Source organism: Purpureocillium takamizusanense, chromosome 1 (genome assembly GCF_022605165.1).
Source record: "Purpureocillium takamizusanense chromosome 1, complete sequence".
In the NCBI taxonomy this organism is placed as follows: domain Eukaryota; kingdom Fungi; phylum Ascomycota; class Sordariomycetes; order Hypocreales; family Ophiocordycipitaceae; genus Purpureocillium; species Purpureocillium takamizusanense.
In genome coordinates this window covers 3,913,936-3,933,924 of record NC_063068.1, presented here as the reverse complement: position 1 = coordinate 3,933,924, position 19,989 = coordinate 3,913,936, and the positions used below count along the sequence as shown (strand labels likewise).

Genomic DNA, 19,989 nt, shown 5'->3' with positions numbered 1-19,989 from the left:
ATCAGGCATCGCGCCGACCAAAGGTCGTTCGGACTTTGAATCGCGTACGGCGAGTGAGGCGTTACGGGCATGTCGCCAACTCTGCGGCTGCGGTGCCCGCTGGCGTACATACTGTACATGGTACGTCGCCCGGGCTCACCGTGCCTCCCTCAGTCAGCGGCGCAGGCACGACAAGCTCAGTCGATCAGCCGCCACGAGAGCCAGCATCCATCCCACCATGCTTCCACCGCCCCAAGACACCGAGCCAACCGTTGTGGACGTCCCCGTCACAGTCGAAAGACGTAAATTATAGTAGTAGTACGTACAGCAGTCCATTGTATGTGTACGTGCATGCACTCGCACCGTCTAGTCGCAACCTCGGGCGGCAAATGCCCACCACGCATCTCTCGCCCTGCCACCTGCTGCAGGGGCAGCCCAATGCCTGCTGCGATGGTGACGCGCGTTTACGCACTTGCATGAGGGCTCGCTCGTGTCTCCAATCTCCAGGCCGCAACCGCCGGACGATCCGTCACGTCCCCTCCCTCTCTTGGTTCACCTTTTCGGACGGGAGAGCCAACGCCGAGGGAAAGCTTGTGGCAGCCAAACGAAACGCGGTTACCTTGAGCAGCAAGGGTGTGTGTGTGTAGCGACGATCTCGAGACGGGCATGCTTGCTTACCCATTCGACCCAGATACTCTCAACAGAGCAATACAAAGTTCCGTCCGAATTACTACAGCAAAGGCTGCGACTGGGTAAGGAATGAGACATTGGCTCCGTGCTCCCTCCCATCGTGTCCTTATCTCTGTACGTGCCAAGGACTTGCTTGGGGGCGAACGGTCCGTCCCAGAGCCATGGATACTAAATGGGTACGTGGTACCCACGACAGAAACCACGACAACCCCGTCGTCTCGCCCCCCGGCAGCATGGTTGCGGGAGAAGTCATGTTTCAGAGACGTCCGATGGGGCGCGACGGCACGTTTGCAACGCAAAACGCGGGGGACAAATGTTGGCGCTCGCTGCTGCTGACGAGGAATGGCACCGTGCCTTCCTGGGCGCTGCACTCCGTCTGCGGGTTTGTAGTAACTTAGTAACTTATTTAGTACGTAGGCGAAGCACGGTCTCAGACTGCATCGCCGAATGCACACGTCGCCCGCCTCCGACCTACCCTTTACAGTCTGGAGGTGTCTCGCATGAATTGAGGTCCGGACCTGGTATACTTGCGACCCTTGCGCAAGGATTCAGGTATCGTGGCGGCGCACGGGCGGCGTCAGCGGTTCAGGGATCCTCATGGCCGAAATCTGGGGCCGAGCCACGTACGTTTGATGTCTCCCAAGGTCTAACCTGCGCACCTGGCGGGTGTTTGGTTCTTCACTTGGACCAGCCATGAGAACCGTGATGACGTACGTACTTCCGTGTGCGCTTACTACTACAGTAGTCATGGTATCTCGTACGAAATATAGTATTTGCTCGAGCACATCTCGAAGGGGTTGCTACCTTATGCACAGTCGGGGTCAGGTCTGGCCCATGCACGGGGTACTTGGTACCTGCGCACGTCGATACGCCACAGGGGCTGCTGCTGTGCGAGGTCGCTTATTAGCGGGACAGACCACCGTTCGTGGTTGCTTCTGCGCGAGCCATCGATCCTGCGATGAACGCCAAAGTGTGGTCGGCCGAGGCTATTTGAGAGCAAATATGCAGCCTTGTGTGCGCCAGGGCGCATTTACAAACAAGAGGGGCGCTCACGGCATGGTCGGTCGATCGATCGTTGGACATTGGCGGACGTAAAATATAACTGAGCTCATCAGCGTGCGTGTGCAGGTAGGAATACGAAGTACACGATGGTGCGCTCTTCATTTCGCAAGTGTCTCGGAAGCGTTACAATGGCAAGGAATAGACCAGCGGATACTGAACACAAAAGGAAGGTTCTGGCTCGATTCAAGACCTTATTTCTAGTCCGTCGGATGGACACTCGTCCGCCACTACTACGTATGTACTAGTATACTCGTCAGGCGCTGTTGATGTGGTGATACCTAATACCTACCAAGGTATGTGGAGGTGCTCTGTATGTCAGGTTGATATCGTCTTGCTCTCATGGCGAATCATGCTTGTCTAGCCTAGTTACGCAGCCTCTTGTGCCGGTCGCACATATCAGATCCGTCCTGACTAAGACCCCCTCATTAGGGCCGGGGGGTTTTTTCTCAAGATCCCTGTTCAAATGCAGCCGAGGTGCTGCTGCTGCGAAGCACACCTCACCACCACCGTCTTGGGCCCTGCGTGCCTGGCACGGCGGTGGTGCTATCTAGCCTTTTTTCGAGGCCCGCTTCCAGATCGGATGCGGCCTTGCATTGCAGCCTTGCCTAGATCGCCCACGGATCACTCATGGGCCATGGAACAGGAGCTTGCAAAGGTTTCAGCCCTCAGAACACGAACATGATGGGGGAAACCGTCTATATGCGCAGTACTGTACTAAGTTGGAGGTCGGTAGTAGTTACTGCTGGTGCGTTTGATTTCCCCTGGAATCTCATCACACCTAGCGATAGCGGGGCCTTGCGGAGACGCCGACTGGCGGCAAGAGGGCCATGGGCCGAGCTTGCCCTAGGATTGGGTTCGCCGGGCATCCTTCCATCCGCCTGCCAGTGGCTCGGCTCCACCAACCGAAAAAAGCCAGACCTGCTTGTGCTGCGTCCAAGCTGTTGTCCGACCGCCTCTCTCCCGGCCTTCCTATGCTAACCTACCCCCCTTGTTGCGCCTCGACGTGCTGTCTGGCACGCGCATTGCGCTCCCCTCGTTTTACCCTCCGTGCCCTGACCATCTAGATCGCACGGCTCCTCTACTACGGGACTTCGAGACGCCCCAATATCGGCAGCCATGGGCCATCGATGACTGCCTCGCCCTCTCTCGCGCGCATCTTGTCCGGCAGCGGCCACGTAACCGGCACGGCAAACAAGCCAGCAAACGGCCACGGGTGCACGACCGGGATTCCCCCGTGCCGTGCCCAGCGATCTGCCTCGGCATCTCCTCCGACGTTCCGCACCGGTCGACAAGCCGTCAACCGCGGAGCGTTTGTCTGACCTTGGATGCTTGGTTGCTGCAGCCGCCGCCGCCGCCGCCGACTCCTCGCCACCTCTGCGAACGCGTCCCGCCTGCGCTGGTCCTGTACCACCCCGCGCACCCCCGTGGCCTGACGAAAAGGACAGCCAGCGGGCCCCTTGAAGCCGCACGGATAGGTCTTGCTTGCGAGCCAGTGCTATCGTGCCCTGCAAGACAGACCAAAAGGCGAAAACGGTCCCAGGCCGACCGAAGGGTCCATTCGTTCCGATCATGTCCAACTCCAACCCTTCTCCCTCGTCCACCCTAGCCGGCTACTTGGAGCAGACCGCGTCCGTCTTGAGCTCCGCTGCCTCCTACATGCGTCTCCCGGCATTGGCGTCGACGGTGAGCTCCCTCTCCCACGCCATGCCACGCCATCAATGTTTCATTCAACGGAAGCTGACCCTATGTGTCCATGGCAGGGCATTGCCGCCGCCCTCACTTCCCTGCTTTACTTTAAACAAAAGTACGCTCGCTCGCTACCCCTCGCTGCTTCCCCGGCCTGTTTTTCTTGTCACTGTGTCGTCATATCCCGTGGTCCCAGCCACCCTCTCGTCGACGCAGGTCCCATGTGACCTATGTCGCGCAGCAAGGCCATGGAGCTAACATCGCTGCGAACAGGGCCTTGATCTACCCTTCGCACATGCCACCCAACTCCCGGACCGAACTCCCGCGCCCGTCACAATTTGGTATCCGAGACTTTGAGGAACTTGTTATTCCCACCGACGATGGCGAGAAGCTCTCCGCCTTCTACATCCGCGGCCCGCGCGGCAACAAAAACTCAAACATCACTGTGCTCATGTTCCATGGAAACGCGGGGAACATCGGCCATAGACTACCCATCGCCCGCATGATCATTAACTACATTGGTTGCAATGTGTTCATGCTCGAATATCGAGGGTACGGCACCTCTACGGGTGAGCCCGACGAGGCCGGCTTGACCGTCGATGCGCAAACTGGTCTCAATTATCTGCGACAGCGGGCGGAGACCCGCGACCACAAGCTCGTCATCTACGGCCAAAGCCTCGGTGGTGCCGTCAGTATCAAGCTCGTGGCCAAAAACCAGGACGCCGGCGACATTGCTGGGCTGATACTGGAGAACACTTTCCTGTCCATGCGCAAGCTCATCCCGTCGGTCATACCGCCTGCCAAGTACCTCACCTTGCTCTGTCACCAGGTCTGGCCCAGCGAAACGATACTACCGAGTATCAAGAATGTGCCGGTACTTTTCCTCAGCGGCTTGCAAGATGAGATCGTTCCGTATGTATCCCCGATGCCCCCTGCCCTTCCTCTTGGATCGCGTGATGAACAATACCACACCCACAAAATATGAGCCTTTACGGTTCTGATTTGAACACCATCTCTCAAGTCTGATGAAGATCCTGACCCAATACTTTCCTGTGGCCAATGCTTCAACGTCTGACGGTTCGCTGACGACGCTGATCCAGTCCGAGTCACATGCGCCAACTTTACGAGCTCTGCAAGGCGCCGAGCAAGACCTGGAGGCCCTTACCGGGCGGTGACCACAACTCGAGCGTGCTAGAAGAGGGATACTTTGAGGCCATGACCCAATTTGTTTCCGAAGTTACCAGCGGGTCCGACGCGGAAAAGGTGCGATTATAGATCAGACAAGAACCCGCGTCAAGTGCGGACGGGGGTCTGGAGCTCAGCTATGGCAAGCAGAACCATGATGTTCTGCCCTCATGATTGATACCCACTCTATAATGACAAAGATATATTGATACGAGCAAGCGAGCTCGTTGGTCTGCGAGCCCCAAAGACGAAACCACACTGTTCTGCCAGATGTGAGCCATGTTCGAGCAAATTGCGGCCCCCACAGGCAGCCCACCAGGTTCAAAAGTGAGACAGATGCTTCGCAACCTTGAGCAAAAACGCGACCTCGCGAGCGGGGAGCTCTGCTCGAGACTGTTCATGTGATGATGCCGAAGCGCATGGAGGGTGGGGTCGCGTGATGTACCGGTGGACGGTGATGTCAAGCGCTCTTGGTTTGGCCCTTGGAGGGGGCGGGGTCGGTCGGTCCCTCCCCCTCGACGTCGGAGGAGGAAAACGAGGGCGACGACGACGACGGCAGCCTCGCCCTTCACCGCCAGCACTTTTCAACCGCGCGTGCAGTCCCCAAGCTGCAGCAGAGCGGGACGATGAGCAACACCTTGGGCGACCCATCTACGGAGTAGGCGGGGGGGGGGGACCTGGTACCTGCTCGTAGATACCTACGTAGTACCTCCAGGCTACAAGGAAGGACCTTGCTTTAGTACCTGAGGTACCTTAACGTGTGGTCGCTCAATGCTGCAGTCTGACGGCTCTGGCAAACCTAGCGCCAGAGAGACAACCCCATTCCAGACTCTAGGCCTGATGAGTTGGTTGAACGCCGTGCGAAGTATAAGATTTCCGAAGGGATCGAAAAGACTTTAGTTACTTCACGCGCCGGGTAATATATATATATATATATACATAGAGAAGCTGTAACACGGAAAAGACTTTCGTAATTTTTTGTAACTCTGTTGCAATGCTATATCGATGTTTGCATGATATGCACGGCTCGCCATGACAGCAGGGGCTTCTTAAAACTGGTAATCCCGCGTAGTATTTGCAGCTCCCCTATGGACGGCTTCGTTGCCTCGTCCGTTCACCAGGAGGGTACAATCCCATCATATCCCATACCAACTCAGCATTCGACATCTCCTCCGAGCGCGGCCCATGGCTTGTCCACTTCCTTGTCGACCTTCTTCTTTTTAAGCCCAAAAAGCTTACGTCCGCCCCTAGTTGGTGGCTCGTCCGTGGGCGTGGCGGCCCCTGATCGAGATGCCGCCCGCCCTGCTACCGCATTCCACCCCAGGGCGTCCCTTTTGCTCGGGCCTTCACGCCGTCCCAGATGATCGTTTGCGTCCATGTGGCATAGCAATAGGTTGCCGGCTAGGTCCACATGCTCCACGGTCTTGGCTAGACGGGGCTTGAGCACCGTCAAGGCTTGTTCCATGCCGGCTGGAGACAAGAACGCGGAGTAGTTGGACGTTGCCCGGAGCAAAATCTCCTCTGTCGGCAAGAAGCTGATTGTAAAGTGAATCGAGGGTTGCGTGGCAAAGTCGGCTGCAAAAGCTTGATTTATATCCTCAATGGTGAGGCCAAACCGCGGCGACGTTAGTAAGAAGCCGTTGAACGGCTCGCTCACTGCCAGCATGGGCGGGCTCGGGGGCCGGGCGGCGGCAGCGGCTACCGCTACCTCCGCCGCCTGCGTTTCCCGGATCTTGAGGCATTGGCCAAGCGTCTTGCTCGGCGCAGACACGAACCGAGGACCCTTAAAGACGATGATATATCGATATGGCTCCACGTCTTCGCTCCGACTCTCCAGGCCGTAGTCTCCGGCCAGTAAATGGAGGAACTGACGATACGTAGCTGACATTGGCTTATACCTCATCCTCACCTCATCGGGGCTTTTGGCAAAAACACGGAACTCACGTTCCTGCGCCTCAGCCCACGAAAGGTTTTCCTTGAACAGCTTCAATGTACCTTCCGAATACGGTACGTGGTCGTTAGTGTGGGAAGAAGGATCGATATTGAGGGCGGCTGCGAGACGCCGGTTGCGCTCCAATCGGAGGCATTCGTCATCGCATTTGATTTCTGGCCTTGAAGGAGTTGAATTCGAGCTGCTGGCGAGACACTTGACCTCTTGTTGCCGCCCACCACAAGGGCAGCTAATTACCGCTTTGGCAGTGCATGCCGCACCCTCGTTGCAAGCTAAGAATGCATCAGCAGCCGACTCCTCGAACATATAGGCTTCGTTACTCACGGGTCTGTCCATGGCAAGTGTTCTGACACGTATGCTCGCAAAAGAGCTTCGTCTTACCACAAACCTGCTCACAATGGACCTTGGTCAAAGAAACGTCTTCGCATTCTCCGGCACGATGGCAAAGCTTGCGGCAAGTATGCAGCCTGCGAGCGTATGTTAGTAGCATGACCAGAGACCCTTGGAATCCCATAACGTACCCGCACTTGAGCTTCTTCCCACAGGGACGGCCACAGTGGGCTTCTTGGAGATGACAAGGCTGACTATGAAGTTTCTCCTTCCCACACGCACACCATTTGTCGACTAGGAATGGGCACTTCGGACAGCTGAGGTCATCTGGATGGCAGTGGTGCTCAACGGCAGGATGACCGCAGCTGGGACGTCTCTGGCAGTTGAAGCGGCATTCCGGTGGCCTGGTGCCGCAAGGCTGGGGAGGCTGCAGGACTGTACGGCCACAGTTGCAGCTAATCTCATGGAATACTGCCTCTGGACAGCTTCTGCACGGACCCCTGTGGCAGATTTGCTGACAATCATGGCTGCCGCACTTCAGCGGCCTGCCACAAGTCTTAATGCAAATATGCTCCGGCTCGATGGAGTTGACATCTGCAGCTGCTCTGTTCTTCCGCCGCGCTGCTTGCCTCTCTGTAGCCTTCTTCTCACCCGCGCAGCAATGCTCGCCGCATTTGTGGCGTCCGCAGCTGAGATTCGCTTGGCAAGTCCTCATGCACAAGGGATGCTGTAAGTCTCCCTGGTGGCAAATCGATTTCGTAATCGTTCTTCCGCATCGGCAGGAAATGTCAATCGTCTCGTCGCAGAAGCCGCAGTTTCCCACATGACACTTGGCTTTACACAAGTGTCCACACAGAAGGAGCTTCTCGCAAGGTCTGTCGCAGTGAGGAACACTGTCTTTGCAGGATTGTCGAGGCGAGTCTAGAAGCTCCTCAAGCAAGGTCTTGCCGCAGGGGCAGTGTGTGACCGTATCCGGGGAGTATGGACAGCGCGATGGCTGCTCTTCTTGCGCGTGGCACGTCTCGTTGCAAGTGTGTACACCGCAGTCGAAGAGCCGCTTGCACAGCTGATCGCACTTGAAAGACCCTTCGAACCAAGTGCTCTCAGTCGTATCAAAGGACTCTTGAATCTCGTCCCTTTCGTAACAAGGAATTACCTTGTCAACACGACCGCAATAGCACCTCGCGTCCACTTTGACGTCACACTCGCCACACAATCCAGAATGGCAGGGCCGCGAGCATAAATGCTCACCACACGGGAGCAAGTCTTCGCATATCTCCTGGCAGCTCCAACCATTTTCATAGTCCGTCTCCCGGCATAGCTTCTGGGATGCGTTCTTGCCGCAGAAGCACGATTGGTTCGGTCCCGTTAAGCCACAAGGGGGGCAGGGTCCGGCGTGGCATTGAAGAGAGCAGGGGTGAGGGCAGGTTGCTCGGGGCTTCGAGCATGTCTGTCCACACGAATGGGGAGGTAAAGCTGCGCTGCTTGGTGAGGGATTGATCTCCTTGCCGCACCAACAATGGTATGAGCCGGGGTCGTCAACGAGTTTGGAATTACATCCAGGACATCGCCATGAAAATTCTCGATGGGGCTCAGATGACTGTAGATCATCCTGCTTCTTTTGATTGCCATACCATCTCTTGGCGCATTTGAGGTGAACCACAGTCCAGCAAACTATGCAAGACCACACGTGCGATGTCCTGCGGACATCGTCCGTGCAAATGGCGCATTCGTAGTTCCAGTTGCTGATATCGTCGTGTATCCTCGTCCCAAGATCGGCAGCTGTGGATTTTGGCTGTCGCACATGCGGCTCATGCGGAACTGGAGCTTTCGAGTGTTTACTGGGAAGAAATCAGCATTTGAAGTTCCACCGCGGCGGACATCCTTACTTTCTAGTGACAATGGGCTGCCCTGGGACAAACTCGGGAGCATCGCCGCTTAAGGTGCGGGCTGAAGTGCTACCATCGTCTGTCCCGGTGGTCAAGTGTCCCCCAAATGCCCTGTGGGTTGGGGGTCGCGCGGCGCCGCGGCCGGGAGTACCACGACCACCGGCCCTTTGGCCGCGACCTCTTCGAGATCTTTGGTCTCCCAATGCTCTGGGCGATTCATTCGTGGCCGTTGGGGTTGAAGGCGAGGTGAGATTGTTCTGGAGAGCGACTTCGTCGCCGGGGGCATCGCTGCCTCCCGGATGGGAGCCATTTACTGGAGCACGTGCTCTGCCGCCGCGAGCTTTGCGACGGCCATGGTGCACTCTTCTGCTTGAATCTTGGGACCGGGTCCGTAATTGCGGGACGTTTGTGTCGGGCATTACCTGCAATGGCGAGGCCTGCGGCGATGAGGTTGAACTGGCCACGCTGACGATGAGTTGGTGACAAGGCGTTTGACGGATCGGGCTGCGGCAGCCACAGTCGGGAGACGTGGCGAGAGAAGGTGGATCGGGGGCAATGAGTTCGCGATGCGATAATGGGAGGGTTCGTGACGCTGGATGAGAAACCCGAAGGGCAGCAGGTGACGTTTTTGAAGCCTTTGATATTGGATGTCACCTACGGCCGGCGAAACTTGTAGTGGAGCTCCAGCCCGGGACGCTCCTCCCTGGCGTGGGTCCCCTGACTCTCCCAGTGTGGCAAAGCAGCAAAGCGCCTTGCTCCGCGCTGACAAAGGCCCTATTAACCCTGAAAATCCACCCGTCAGAATGAGTCACTGCCAACGAACTGACCGCAGAGGGTCGAATTGACCAATGGCCAGTGCAGTGATGCTAGAGAAAAGAGTCATACAGCACACGAACCTTGCCCGTTCCGCGTTTTGGTCTGAGAAGTTTAGAATGCGCAACAAGAGCCTCTCTGTAAAAGACTTTGCTGGGGCTGACTGACCCTTGGTTCCTTCTCCGTGTTTGCCGTGATTCAGTCGAACGGTTGCTCCTACTACGACCCGGGCGGGGTTCCTTGGTGCAGCCTTGGAAGCCCCGTGTGGTTATAGTACTCGAACAAGGCCTTCCCCAAACATCCGGGGCAGGGTCAGGTAGCTGTCTTCCAGGCGTTGAGCGTATCGTGAACATGCCAGAGTAGGACGGCTGCTACGGTTTCTTGAACCACGTTGAGGCTCCGTGCAGGCTAATACTTTGCCTATCCAATCGTGGAAGAACAGAATAGCCTCTTCTTTACGATACCCTTTTGCTGTCTCCGATTGCTAGCTCGTCAAAGCCTCTCAAGGGTTGCGATGTCTGTTGGTCGTCTCATGCTAATTGGGTGAGGGCGCCTCAACACGTATGCCGCCGTGAGTGGGGGCTACCCTACACCAGCTTGCCGCCCCAAAATCGAAACTGAACTCAGCAAGGGCGGCAAACTGCGAAGTACAAATGATTCAAATATAACCCAGCCGCCAGCCGAACTTGCCAAAAAAGCATCCTCTGTATGGCGATTCGTTAATGGTTGGGCTTTGTTTCTCGCAGACAGGTACTGGCAGTAATTACGCACTGTCCGAAACTCAATGCACCAGCTGCGCGCATGTCGTAGATGAGCTCTCAAGAAGCAAGGGCTCCCATTGCCTCAAGGCTTACGCTCCCATGACAGTTACACTCACGCGGATGGACAAATCTCGTTGTCTTCCGGAATACATGTTCAGGTGACACATGACCATTGCCACAAGTTAAGGACTTTACTTCGTAGATGATGATTTCGATGAATATGGTTTTTTTTTGGAAATCATATTGCCCGCGCGCCTGGGACACCATGGCATATGCTTTCCAATATATAGCACATATCAACTTGGCATTTAGTTTCTTAAGCTTAGCCAGCCGGCTCGTTTTGTTTGAGATAAGCCGCACACGGCACGCCTTTCTAGTGGTTGCGTACAAGATGACAGACGAGTCGATTGTCACCCAGGTGGATGTTTCAATATTGCTGTCTGCCTTGCGTAACGTGTCGCACACAACCATGGCTATCGTTCCGACGAAGTTCAAATGTGATTCCCACGCCCAAGCATATCACGTTGACCGACCACGACAGCTACGGCAATAAAGGGATACGGCTATTCTGGCACGACTTCCTCATACATCGAATGTTCATCAGCCCAGTTCAGAAACTCAGAGCGGCCTCCTTTTAATGAGATGTGTTGTGACAGCTGCAGGTCGTCGGCAAACTGCAGATGCAACCAGGCAGTGGCGAGTTATGCGGGCTCGTTGATTTCTGGGCCGCCTGGGAGTTGTGATGGGCACGACAGCCTCCACACTTGACATCAGATGCAACAACGGCTCGGATGAGGCCCGGGCATGGAACGGAGGGTAGGGCAAGCGTCAGCGTGAGGTGTGATGCGAGTGGCCCGATGGCCGGGGTAAGTAGCTTGTCAGCCGCACGCCGTCTCTGCATGCAGCTGAGCTGGCTCGTTATTGAAGTCTCGCCTTGACGGCCCGGGTCTCCCTATCGGCCGACAAGATGAAGAGCGGTCGACGGTCCGGGCGCCGTGAAAAGCAGCATCTCAAGCTAGTTTATCGGCGCGTCGACCCAGTTGGACCGCGGCTAGTTTCGCGCCGTGGATACGAGATGCAAGTCCGCGCGCCATGCAACCCCCCTTGGATGCTTGGGAATCAAACCGGAACAGTTCGCGGGCAAACTTGCTTTTCTTCTCGCAACCACCAAGAATCAGCCCGACTTGAGCGAGAGAAGGGGGAGGCGTGACGCCAATGCAGTTGTCAAGCCTGTAGTGCCGTGACTTGTGATTCCTTCTTTGCGCTGATACGCCACGCGAGGCTCGGTGGACGCAGAGTGGTGATGCGGCGCGTCCTGCGGGGCAAGGTTGTCGTTATGAGAATGCACAATCATCTGATCCAGAAGCGCTCGCGGGCTGGACGATCAGGTTTGCCATCGTGACGGTCAATCCAGGTCTGAAATGGGAGTAGGCGCGTCCGTCATGGCACCTTCCTTGAGCGGGCATGGCAGATGTCGAGCCCCTCCCCCCCAATAGAGTACGTACCGCTGATCGCTGCAGGTGCGAATTTTCGAACGAAAATTCCACCCCTCAGCTTCCAAAGGGCAGTGACTCGGACTTGGATTTTTTTCTTTCCAGCTCTGGCCAAGGCCCGGTCGCCGCCCACCCTTGGCTCCAAGCGGCATCGTGGGTGAGGATGCCCTGCAAGTGAGCCCTCCTCCCCGCAATGGACCAATTAACCGCCCAGGTACGAAGCATTGGGGACAGCGACAAGCAAATGGGAGTCCATCCGGCAGCCGGTCAAGCGGATCCGCCGCGAACCGAATGGTGCCCTGATTCGATTCGCGCTGGATCAGAGCGAGATGACCAGCTGCGAGCAACCCCGTCTCTCGAATCTGGTCTGGGGCATCAGACAACAATGACGGCTGACGTCTCCCAATGCGACCTCTCTGTGACAACGGCAGGCAACGATAATGGCTTGCCGTTACGCAGATTCGGCAGTTGACGAAGCCTTGGGGAACTTGCTTTGATCCTCGAGCCTGTCTCAACAGTGACAAGGGGTTACCCACCTCTCAGTGGCTTTATCGTCATGGTGTGCTAATGATGCCTCCTGTTCGCTCGTCGCGAACTTGAGGTTCTACCGACACGTGATACTGGCAGCCAGAACAGCGAGACCTGATGGCTTCCAGAGGCGCGCCTTCTCGCGCAGTTGACCCACGGGACGAATCAACTAGCCGCCACAATCAGCCTCTCTATCTATCCAATCCACCGGCCCTTGCCTGGATCTCGACGTTGAGAAGCGCCATCGTCACCGTACTTTCTTGGCCGTGGATTGTGTCGTCAAGACATGTTGATGATTCGGCTCCGCCTGAGACCCCAGTTAACCTGACAGTTCACGTTGAACAGCGGCTACAGGGCAGTGCAGCGCCGGAGGGATTCGTTACAATGCCCGAAGACACCCAATGTTCATTGCAGCCTTTGGGAGAGTGACTTTCCATGTGAGCAACCAGTCAGTCTGACCATACATAATATCACAAGTTGTGGGCTTCTGCATGCTCTTGGGGTTCAGACTTCAGAGATAAAAGCTCAAGCAAAGGCTGGTGAGAGACGTCGAAGCCGTCGTGTCTTGGCCTCGACAAGCCTGACAGGATCTGTTCTTGGCTGTGCTCAATATCGTCTCGCATTCTAGGAGCCGCCAGCTATGCATGAGTCGCATTTGCATTAGCACGCAGTCGCGGCCGTCGCCGCTGGCGCCAGGTTCCACTTCCTTTTGGCACGACCCGGACCAAAGCCCGACCCCTGACAACCATCACCGCTTCGCCTATCACGACCTTGCTATGCTGACTTCAATGACACCTTGCTGCGCCGAGCTGTGCCACCAGTTCGGAAACCCCTGTCACATGGCATGAGGGCCTCGACTTGGAGCTGAGCACCCACCGCGTGATGGCTGCCGTTCTGCTCGTCGAGCATCTGCTGTCGCCTCATTTCTGAACACATTTTGCTTACCACTGTTGGCTTAGCTCCTTCGCATTCACACGCGAGGTGCCCATGTCGACAACGTGCGATTGAGCCCCTGCCGCTTCGGCTATGCGGACAATTTGCCAACGCACGCACGTAGTGTCCTCCACTCCACGTTGAGGTTTCTTCCGCAGGGTCATGGGATTGACGCTCGGAGTCTGGATGAATGGTACGCCCAGACCCAAGGCTACGGCTCGCCACACCGTCGACGATGGCCTAGCCCAGCGTGACGGAGCCCGGCTCACCGTCGGCGGCCCCATTTCACGGGTTGAATATATGGTCATGATGCCCTCGCCGCCGGCACGGACCCCTCGGTCTTGCTCCTCACCTCCAGCCTGGAGCCTCACATTCGCTCAGAGCGACTCCAGTCTTCGTGGTTCGCGGTCTTGTTGCACCCTCGATGCCCCGATTCGTGATCATGACGCTCTCCAAGGCTTCGTCTTTCTTGTCGCTCGTTTTCCTCTTTTGGCTGGCCCCTTGCCATGCCGCTGTTCCACAGAAACGCGCGCTGACACCTCCTGCTGGATTTGACAATGGCTGGAACTACCAGGGTTGTTATGTGTACTATACTCACTTATACGTATGTCATGTGTGCGCCACGACGCTGATTTGGCAACTAGGGACGTCGGCCGTACGATCAACGGCGCCGCGACAGCAGATGCCACCATGACCAACGCCAAATGCGTGCAATTCTGTTACGCAAAGGGCTTTCCATATGCGGGAACAGAGTACAACACTGAGTGCTACTGCGGCGACAAACTGGCGACAGGTGGCGTCAAGGCCGCGGAAGGTGATTGTAGCACGCCATGCGGTGGTGACGCAACTCAGCCCTGCGGTGGGCAGGGTCGTCTCACTTTATATTTCACGAGCATGATTCAGGGACCGGTGGTAAACCCTGGGGTGGATGAATGGGTCTCGATCGGCTGCTATTCGTGAGTGCGCATCACGGAGCTGGGGGGACGATGGTGGCTTGCGGCTAACCATACTTACTACACAGTGAAGGCACGACGGGCCGTACACTGACGCAAGGAGTTGGAACTATTCCCAACGCCCAGATGACGGTGGCGAAATGCGCGGCAGCTTGCAAAGCTGGTTCTTACACTTTCGCAGGCGTCGAATACGCTGGCGAGTGCTGTACGTTTTCGTCCAAAACGCTTCTACACGAGGTCGGAGCAGGAGCTGACGAGGAATGCCAATAGACTGTGGCAACAAGATCTCCAATGGAGGACAGCCTGCAGATAGCGGCTGCAACATGCCTTGCAATGGCAACAGCTCTGAATACTGCGGCGGTTCGGGCCGCTTGAACGTATATCAGATCCCCACGAGGTGAGAGCTTCGCCAGTGCCCGAAACGGATTCGATATTGGTGGACCGGCTGCTGAAACAAGGATGAACAGCACCACTACTGGCGGCACCGGAACAGCCACGCCGACTCCGACTCCGTCCAACTGCCCCGGCCAGCCGGCGAAGGTGGGCGCGTGGACGTCGTACGGCTGTTACACGGAGGCCACTAACATGCGGGCTCTCTCAGCCAAGACGACGGCGAGCGACGAGATGACGCTTGAAACGTGCGCCGCCTTCTGCGCGGGCTACTCGTATTTCGGCGTGGAGTACTCCCGCGAGTGCTACTGCGGCAACAAATTCAATGCGGGTGCCACGCAGCGGCCGGGCTCAGAGTGCAACATGATCTGCTCAGGCTTCAGCTGCGAGTACTGTGGGGCTAGTAGCCGTTTGTCCGTCTACACCCTGGGGGGTGGTGTCGATCCTAGCAGCACAACATCTGGTATTCCTTCTTCCACTACCACAGGGGACCCCCAGCAGACGGGCCTCCCGGAGGGTTGGCAGCCTTATGGCTGCTGGGTTGATGGGGTGAACGGACGTATTCTTAATTACCAGGCCCCCGACAACCCAGACTTGACTCTCCAGTCCTGCGCGAAGACCTGTGCCGACCAGGGATACACCATCGCCGGCGCAGAGTATCACACGCAGTGTTTCTGCGGCAAACAGATCGTCAACGGCGGCGTCAAGGCCACCTCTGATACAGAGTGCAACACCCCTTGCGGTGGTGATAGCTCGCAGAACTGCGGCGGCCCAGGCAGGATGAGTATCATTTCGAGGGGGCCGCCCCAGGTCCTCCAACCTCCGGCTCCTATCCCCAACGTCGGTAACTGGACGTACAAGGGCTGCTACGAGGACAATGTCAACCAGAAGCGCACTTTCTTCTGGCAAAACTTCTTCCAGGACAACATGACCCCCAAGGCCTGCCTCGACCGCTGTGGCGACTTTGGATACATGGCCGCGGGCATGGAGTACGGCAAGGAGTGCTACTGCGGCGACCCGGCCAACATCCAGACCGCCGGTTCGACCAAGGTCGACGACAAGCAGTGCAACGTGCCCTGCTCCGGCAACGCGTCGGCTATTTGCGGTGGTGGAAGTCGTCTGACTACCTACTTCTGGGAAGGCGACCCCTTTTATCAGTGGTCGTTCCCGGAGAAGGGCACAGCAGAGGCCGGGTCCTACGACTTCCTCATCGGCGGCGTCTGCATCCCTCTCATGACATCACAAGCCGTCAATGGCAAGGTGACCTTCCTGGAGAAATGGGGCACCGGCCCGCCAAACTCGACAGGAGCATACGAACTGGACCTCTCGCTGCTCAACGACTTCAGCGCCGCCTGGCGCCCCATGCATGTCAAGACAGACATTTTTTGCGCAGGCGGCGTGACTTTACCTGACAAGGCCGGCCGGCAGCTCACGGTCGGTGGATGGTCTGGCGACTCGACTTACGGTGTTCGGCTGTATACTCCGGATGGCTCTCCTGGTGTCCCAGGCAAGAACGACTGGCAGGAAAATGTCAATGTGCTTAAGCTCCAGGATGGCCGATGGTACCCATCCACGATGAACATGGCCAACGGCTCCATCCTTGTTATCGGTGGTGAGCAAGGCTCCAACGGCGCTCCCGTGCCCACGCTGGAGATCTTGCCGTCCACTGGCACGAAGCCATTGTACATGGACTGGCTCCAACGGACTGACCCGAACAATCTGTATCCCTTTGCCTGTGTCCTCCCGTCAGGCGGCATCTTCGTTGCTTACTGGAACGAGGCTCGCATCTTGGACGAGAATAACTTTGCAACGATCAAGACATTGCCTAACATCCCCGGTGCAGTCAACGACCCGAAGGGCGGACGCACGTATCCCCTCGAGGGCACTGCCGTCTTGTTACCCCAGCACGCCCCGTACAGCGATCCTCTTGGAGTCCTGATCTGCGGTGGCTCGACGGAAGGCCCAAGCAACGCACTGGACAACTGCGTCAGCACTTACCCCGATGCCGCAAGCCCTAAGTGGGTATTGGAGCGGATGCCTTCACCTCGTGTCATGTCATGCATAGCGCCTCTCCCCGATGGCACGTATATCATTCTCAATGGTGCTCAGCATGGCGTCGCAGGTTTTGGCCTCGGATCCAACCCCAACCTCAACGCCTTGCACTACGACCCGACAAAACCTATTGGACAGCGCATTACCATCATGGCCAACACCACAGTGGCCCGTCTGTACCACTCCGAGGCCATCACACTACTTGATGGCCGCGTTCTGGTGTCCGGCTCCGACCCCCAGGATGGCGTGAACCCCCAGGAATATCGAGTCGAGACGTTCACGCCTCCGTATCTGCTCAGGGATAAGCCTCGCCCGACTTTCAAGGTGTCTAATACCGACTGGACATATGGCCAGAAGGTGACGTTCACGTTGGGTGCCGCTGCACGCAACGGTGCCATAACTGCATCGTTACTCGGCTCCGTCTCGAGCACTCACGGAAACTCGATGGGCGCGCGGACGCTCTTCCCAGAGATGTCGTGTGACGGCACGTCCTGCACAGTGACGGCTCCGCCAGGAAAGTACATTGCCCCTCCTGGCTGGTACCAGTTTTTCGTCCTGGATGGAGGCATCCCTGCCGTCGGCGTCTTTGTCCGCATCGGTGGTGATCCGGCCCAAGTAGGCAACTGGCCCAAGGGTGATGGCTTCACTACTCCGGGTGTCTGAGACGATTCGGTCATAAAAACATGCTACGTGTAGGTGTGTATACGCACGGAAAAACCAATATGTCATAAAGATTGAACGGAAGTCAGCCCAGATATATAGAAACGTATGAATGGTGCCTCGGTGGACTGCGCTCCTACACTTCTCAACTGCACAATCGAGTGACATTTAGTTCGATATGTAAATAATAGATAATGTTCACAGCGGAAAGCCTGAACGAGAAAGACTTCTAGGACTGAAGGTCAAAGTTTAAGACGCAGTGGCCTATATTGTGCTTGCACTGAGATAAATTCCTATCCTCGGACGTCTCGTGGGTGTTGATACAGCGTGCGTGGCACTGTTACAGGTCCTCACTCCTCGCGCTAAAAGCAGACTCTCGTTGTGTGCCATAACTCTAGGTACACTGGTAAACTGTGATTTGTCCAAGATGGACATGCCTTACATTTTGTAGTTCTGTGTAGGCGTCATATTAGGAGATCGGCTGCTACATAGGTGGTCAAGCTCCGTATCAAGCTTGCCGGAGAGCACGCTCCCGGTCACTGTCCAACCCTACATGTCTTGCTTGAGCTTTATCTGATATAGTCCAGCTATTCCCGCGATGCATTCCCATTTCTTGACCTGATTTGGTACACATCTTCGCCCGGCCAATGCCCCCCCCCCCCCCCCCCGGGCGCTTCGTGATAGACGGCAATACTCGTCAACTCACCAATTGCACCGCCACAGGACCTTGAACATGCTTATCGAGCGGCGATTGTTGTAAGCTCTAGACAGCTCCGCCCACATACTGCAGGATCTTGGCCGAGCCTCGACCATCCAGCACGATTTTGCTAGTGGTCACAATGAGGAGTTCATGACTGGCTTTGTGCCACTATACATCGGCCGCTAAGCGCCAGCGACGGCATGGGAGATTTCTCCAGTGTCCCGGGTCATCGGGGTATCCTCCATTTTCTGCATTGGGTTTGCTGCGCTGTTCCCCGTCTCGCGCATGAGCGGACCAGCGATGGCGTTGTCGTCAATGCGGCCCTTGTCATCAAACCCAGGGAAGTCGTTTCCATTGTCAACATTTTCGATCCAGAAAAGGACCTGCTGGCGCTTGTCGGTGCCAGGCCTGGCGGAGCGCAGGTTCTTGACCTGCTTCAGTTGCTGCCAGACCGGGATACTGGTGAGGCAGGACTTCCCTGGCATGGCACGCACCAGGTCCCCGTGCTCCGCGCAAAAGCCCACATACCAAGCCTGCTTGTGTAGCTTCTTCTTCCCAAACAGGTGGGTGAGAACAATAAAGTACCCCGGGCAGATGGAGTCCTTGCCGCTCCTGATTCTTCGGATGAGTTTGTTGGTCGAGACTTGGATAGTTTTGCGTGTGAAGAAGCCCAGTGACATTGCAGAGGCAATTTCACGCCGAGTTTTGGCATCGTGGACTTCGACAAAAATTGAGTGGACTTTTTCGAAGAACTCTTGCTCGAGTTTCGAGGCGGACGGGGGCGTAGGAGGGAATGCCACAGGGCTCACGTCGGTCCGATTTACCGCGGACATGGTCGGAGGCAAGCAGCGCTTTGGATTTTGGAACGGCTTGTAGAGACAGATTAAAGGGCATGGGCTCAACCTTGAGTGAAGGGTTGAGTTGTTGTTATGAGGCGCGGCGTGGTTCTTCGTCGGGATGTTGAGAGGTGGATGAGGCGAGAAAGAATAAATAGGCTGCGCTCGATCGGGTGGACCAAGGACCGTGAACAGCTGCGATTCGAGCAACATGCACTGAATCACTATCTCTCGCGGATTTGGGTTGGCTATCGCCAGGGGCAGGTGTTGCTCTAGTGATGCTCGGCGGTCTTGTCAACTTGCCGTTCACGGTGCCATCGCCTAGCCACATACAATCGAACTTGAGTACGATAGCCGTGATTCCGCATCCACTGTGCTGCCGGCCAGATGGTATGACTACTGCTCCCATCTCCCTAAATATTTCACGAGCATTTCAGACCCTTGATTGGGTATGTTGCTATTGAAATCCTACGTAATGGGTGACAAGCCTATTTTCGCACATCTTCATCAGCTGAGGAGCTTGCCCGCAGCATACAGGAGTTGCTGAATCTGCTAGGCGCATAATGTTGGTGTGGTTTTGAAGCCTCGTAGCTGGGAACAGCTTGATGCGTGGTGCAGCCAAAAGCACTCGACGAGACGTGATCACAGCTCATCAATCCTCACGGATATAGACCACCGGTTGTCATGTCTAAGCCCCGTAGCAGGTCGAAGGCGCAGGGAACACGGGAATAGGTCGTCAATATCGCGAAGCCAGCTGATGAGGCAAGTCTCTTCTTCCGGTCTCTTACCTTATGGTTGCCCTTTGCAACGCGGAGCAGTTCGCACAACTCGCGAGGTTGCCGGATTGGTTCAGGAGGCCAGGAAGCTTGGTGACATTATCAGTAGTAGGCATCATCATTCTCGAAGGATGCCATTCATTTATGGACCTTTGACGTGCCCCACCTCCCCCCCGAAAGACAATACGCACGGGTTGTCGGCCGGCCGGCTCCGCACCCACCTGTCGGGGAATCAGTGACTTGAGGAATACTGATTCACCGAGTATATGCATTGGCCCAATTGACCTTCACGGGTAATGAATTCGCGTTACGTTTTTCGCTG

The 19,989-nt window shown here is 56.4% G+C and overlaps 4 protein-coding genes across 6 annotated transcripts; 2 read left to right on the top strand and 2 right to left on the bottom strand.

The window, feature by feature from the left end:
• Positions 1 to 2,657: 2,657 nt before the first annotated feature.
• On the top strand, positions 2,658 to 4,870 carry bem46 (bem46 protein, variant). 2 transcript variants are annotated; one of them, XM_047982123.1, is made up of 4 exons: positions 2,658 to 3,414; positions 3,492 to 3,535; positions 3,691 to 4,329; positions 4,518 to 4,870. In XM_047982123.1, the coding sequence occupies exons 1-4, from the start codon at positions 3,301 to 3,303 to the stop codon at positions 4,690 to 4,692; spliced, it is 972 nt and encodes a 323-aa protein (XP_047838085.1). In that variant the 5' UTR covers positions 2,658 to 3,300; the 3' UTR covers positions 4,693 to 4,870. The 2 variants fall into 2 exon arrangements, with proteins under 2 accessions (XP_047838085.1, XP_047838086.1); XM_047982124.1 differs by having other exon boundaries at positions 3,691 to 4,870.
• Positions 4,871 to 5,548: 678 nt separating this feature from the next.
• Positions 5,549 to 9,436, bottom strand: FAP1 (FKBP12-associated protein). The gene is made up of 4 exons (XM_047982122.1): positions 8,773 to 9,436; positions 7,075 to 8,724; positions 6,878 to 7,020; positions 5,549 to 6,825 (listed from the first exon to the last, which is right to left on the bottom strand). Exons 1-4 carry the CDS (start codon positions 9,189 to 9,191, stop codon positions 5,756 to 5,758), a joined length of 3,282 nt encoding a protein of 1,093 aa, XP_047838084.1. The 5' UTR covers positions 9,192 to 9,436; the 3' UTR covers positions 5,549 to 5,755.
• A 2,481-nt stretch (positions 9,437 to 11,917) lies between these two features.
• JDV02_001215 ((Methyl)glyoxal oxidase) lies at positions 11,918 to 17,580 on the top strand. Of its 2 annotated transcripts, XM_047982121.1 has the most exons (5): positions 11,918 to 13,885; positions 13,945 to 14,256; positions 14,322 to 14,458; positions 14,524 to 14,650; positions 14,721 to 17,580. In XM_047982121.1, the coding sequence occupies exons 1-5, from the start codon at positions 13,725 to 13,727 to the stop codon at positions 17,356 to 17,358; spliced, it is 3,375 nt and encodes a 1,124-aa protein (XP_047838083.1). In that variant the 5' UTR covers positions 11,918 to 13,724; the 3' UTR covers positions 17,359 to 17,580. The 2 variants fall into 2 exon arrangements, with proteins under 2 accessions (XP_047838083.1, XP_047838082.1); XM_047982120.1 differs by having other exon boundaries at positions 13,660 to 14,256.
• A 657-nt stretch (positions 17,581 to 18,237) lies between these two features.
• Positions 18,238 to 18,888, bottom strand: JDV02_001214 (uncharacterized protein; the record flags this gene model as incomplete). The annotated part of the gene is made up of 1 exon (XM_047982119.1): positions 18,238 to 18,888. The coding sequence occupies one exon, from the start codon at positions 18,886 to 18,888 to the stop codon at positions 18,238 to 18,240; it is 651 nt and encodes a 216-aa protein (XP_047838081.1).
• Positions 18,889 to 19,989: the final 1,101 nt, after the last annotated feature.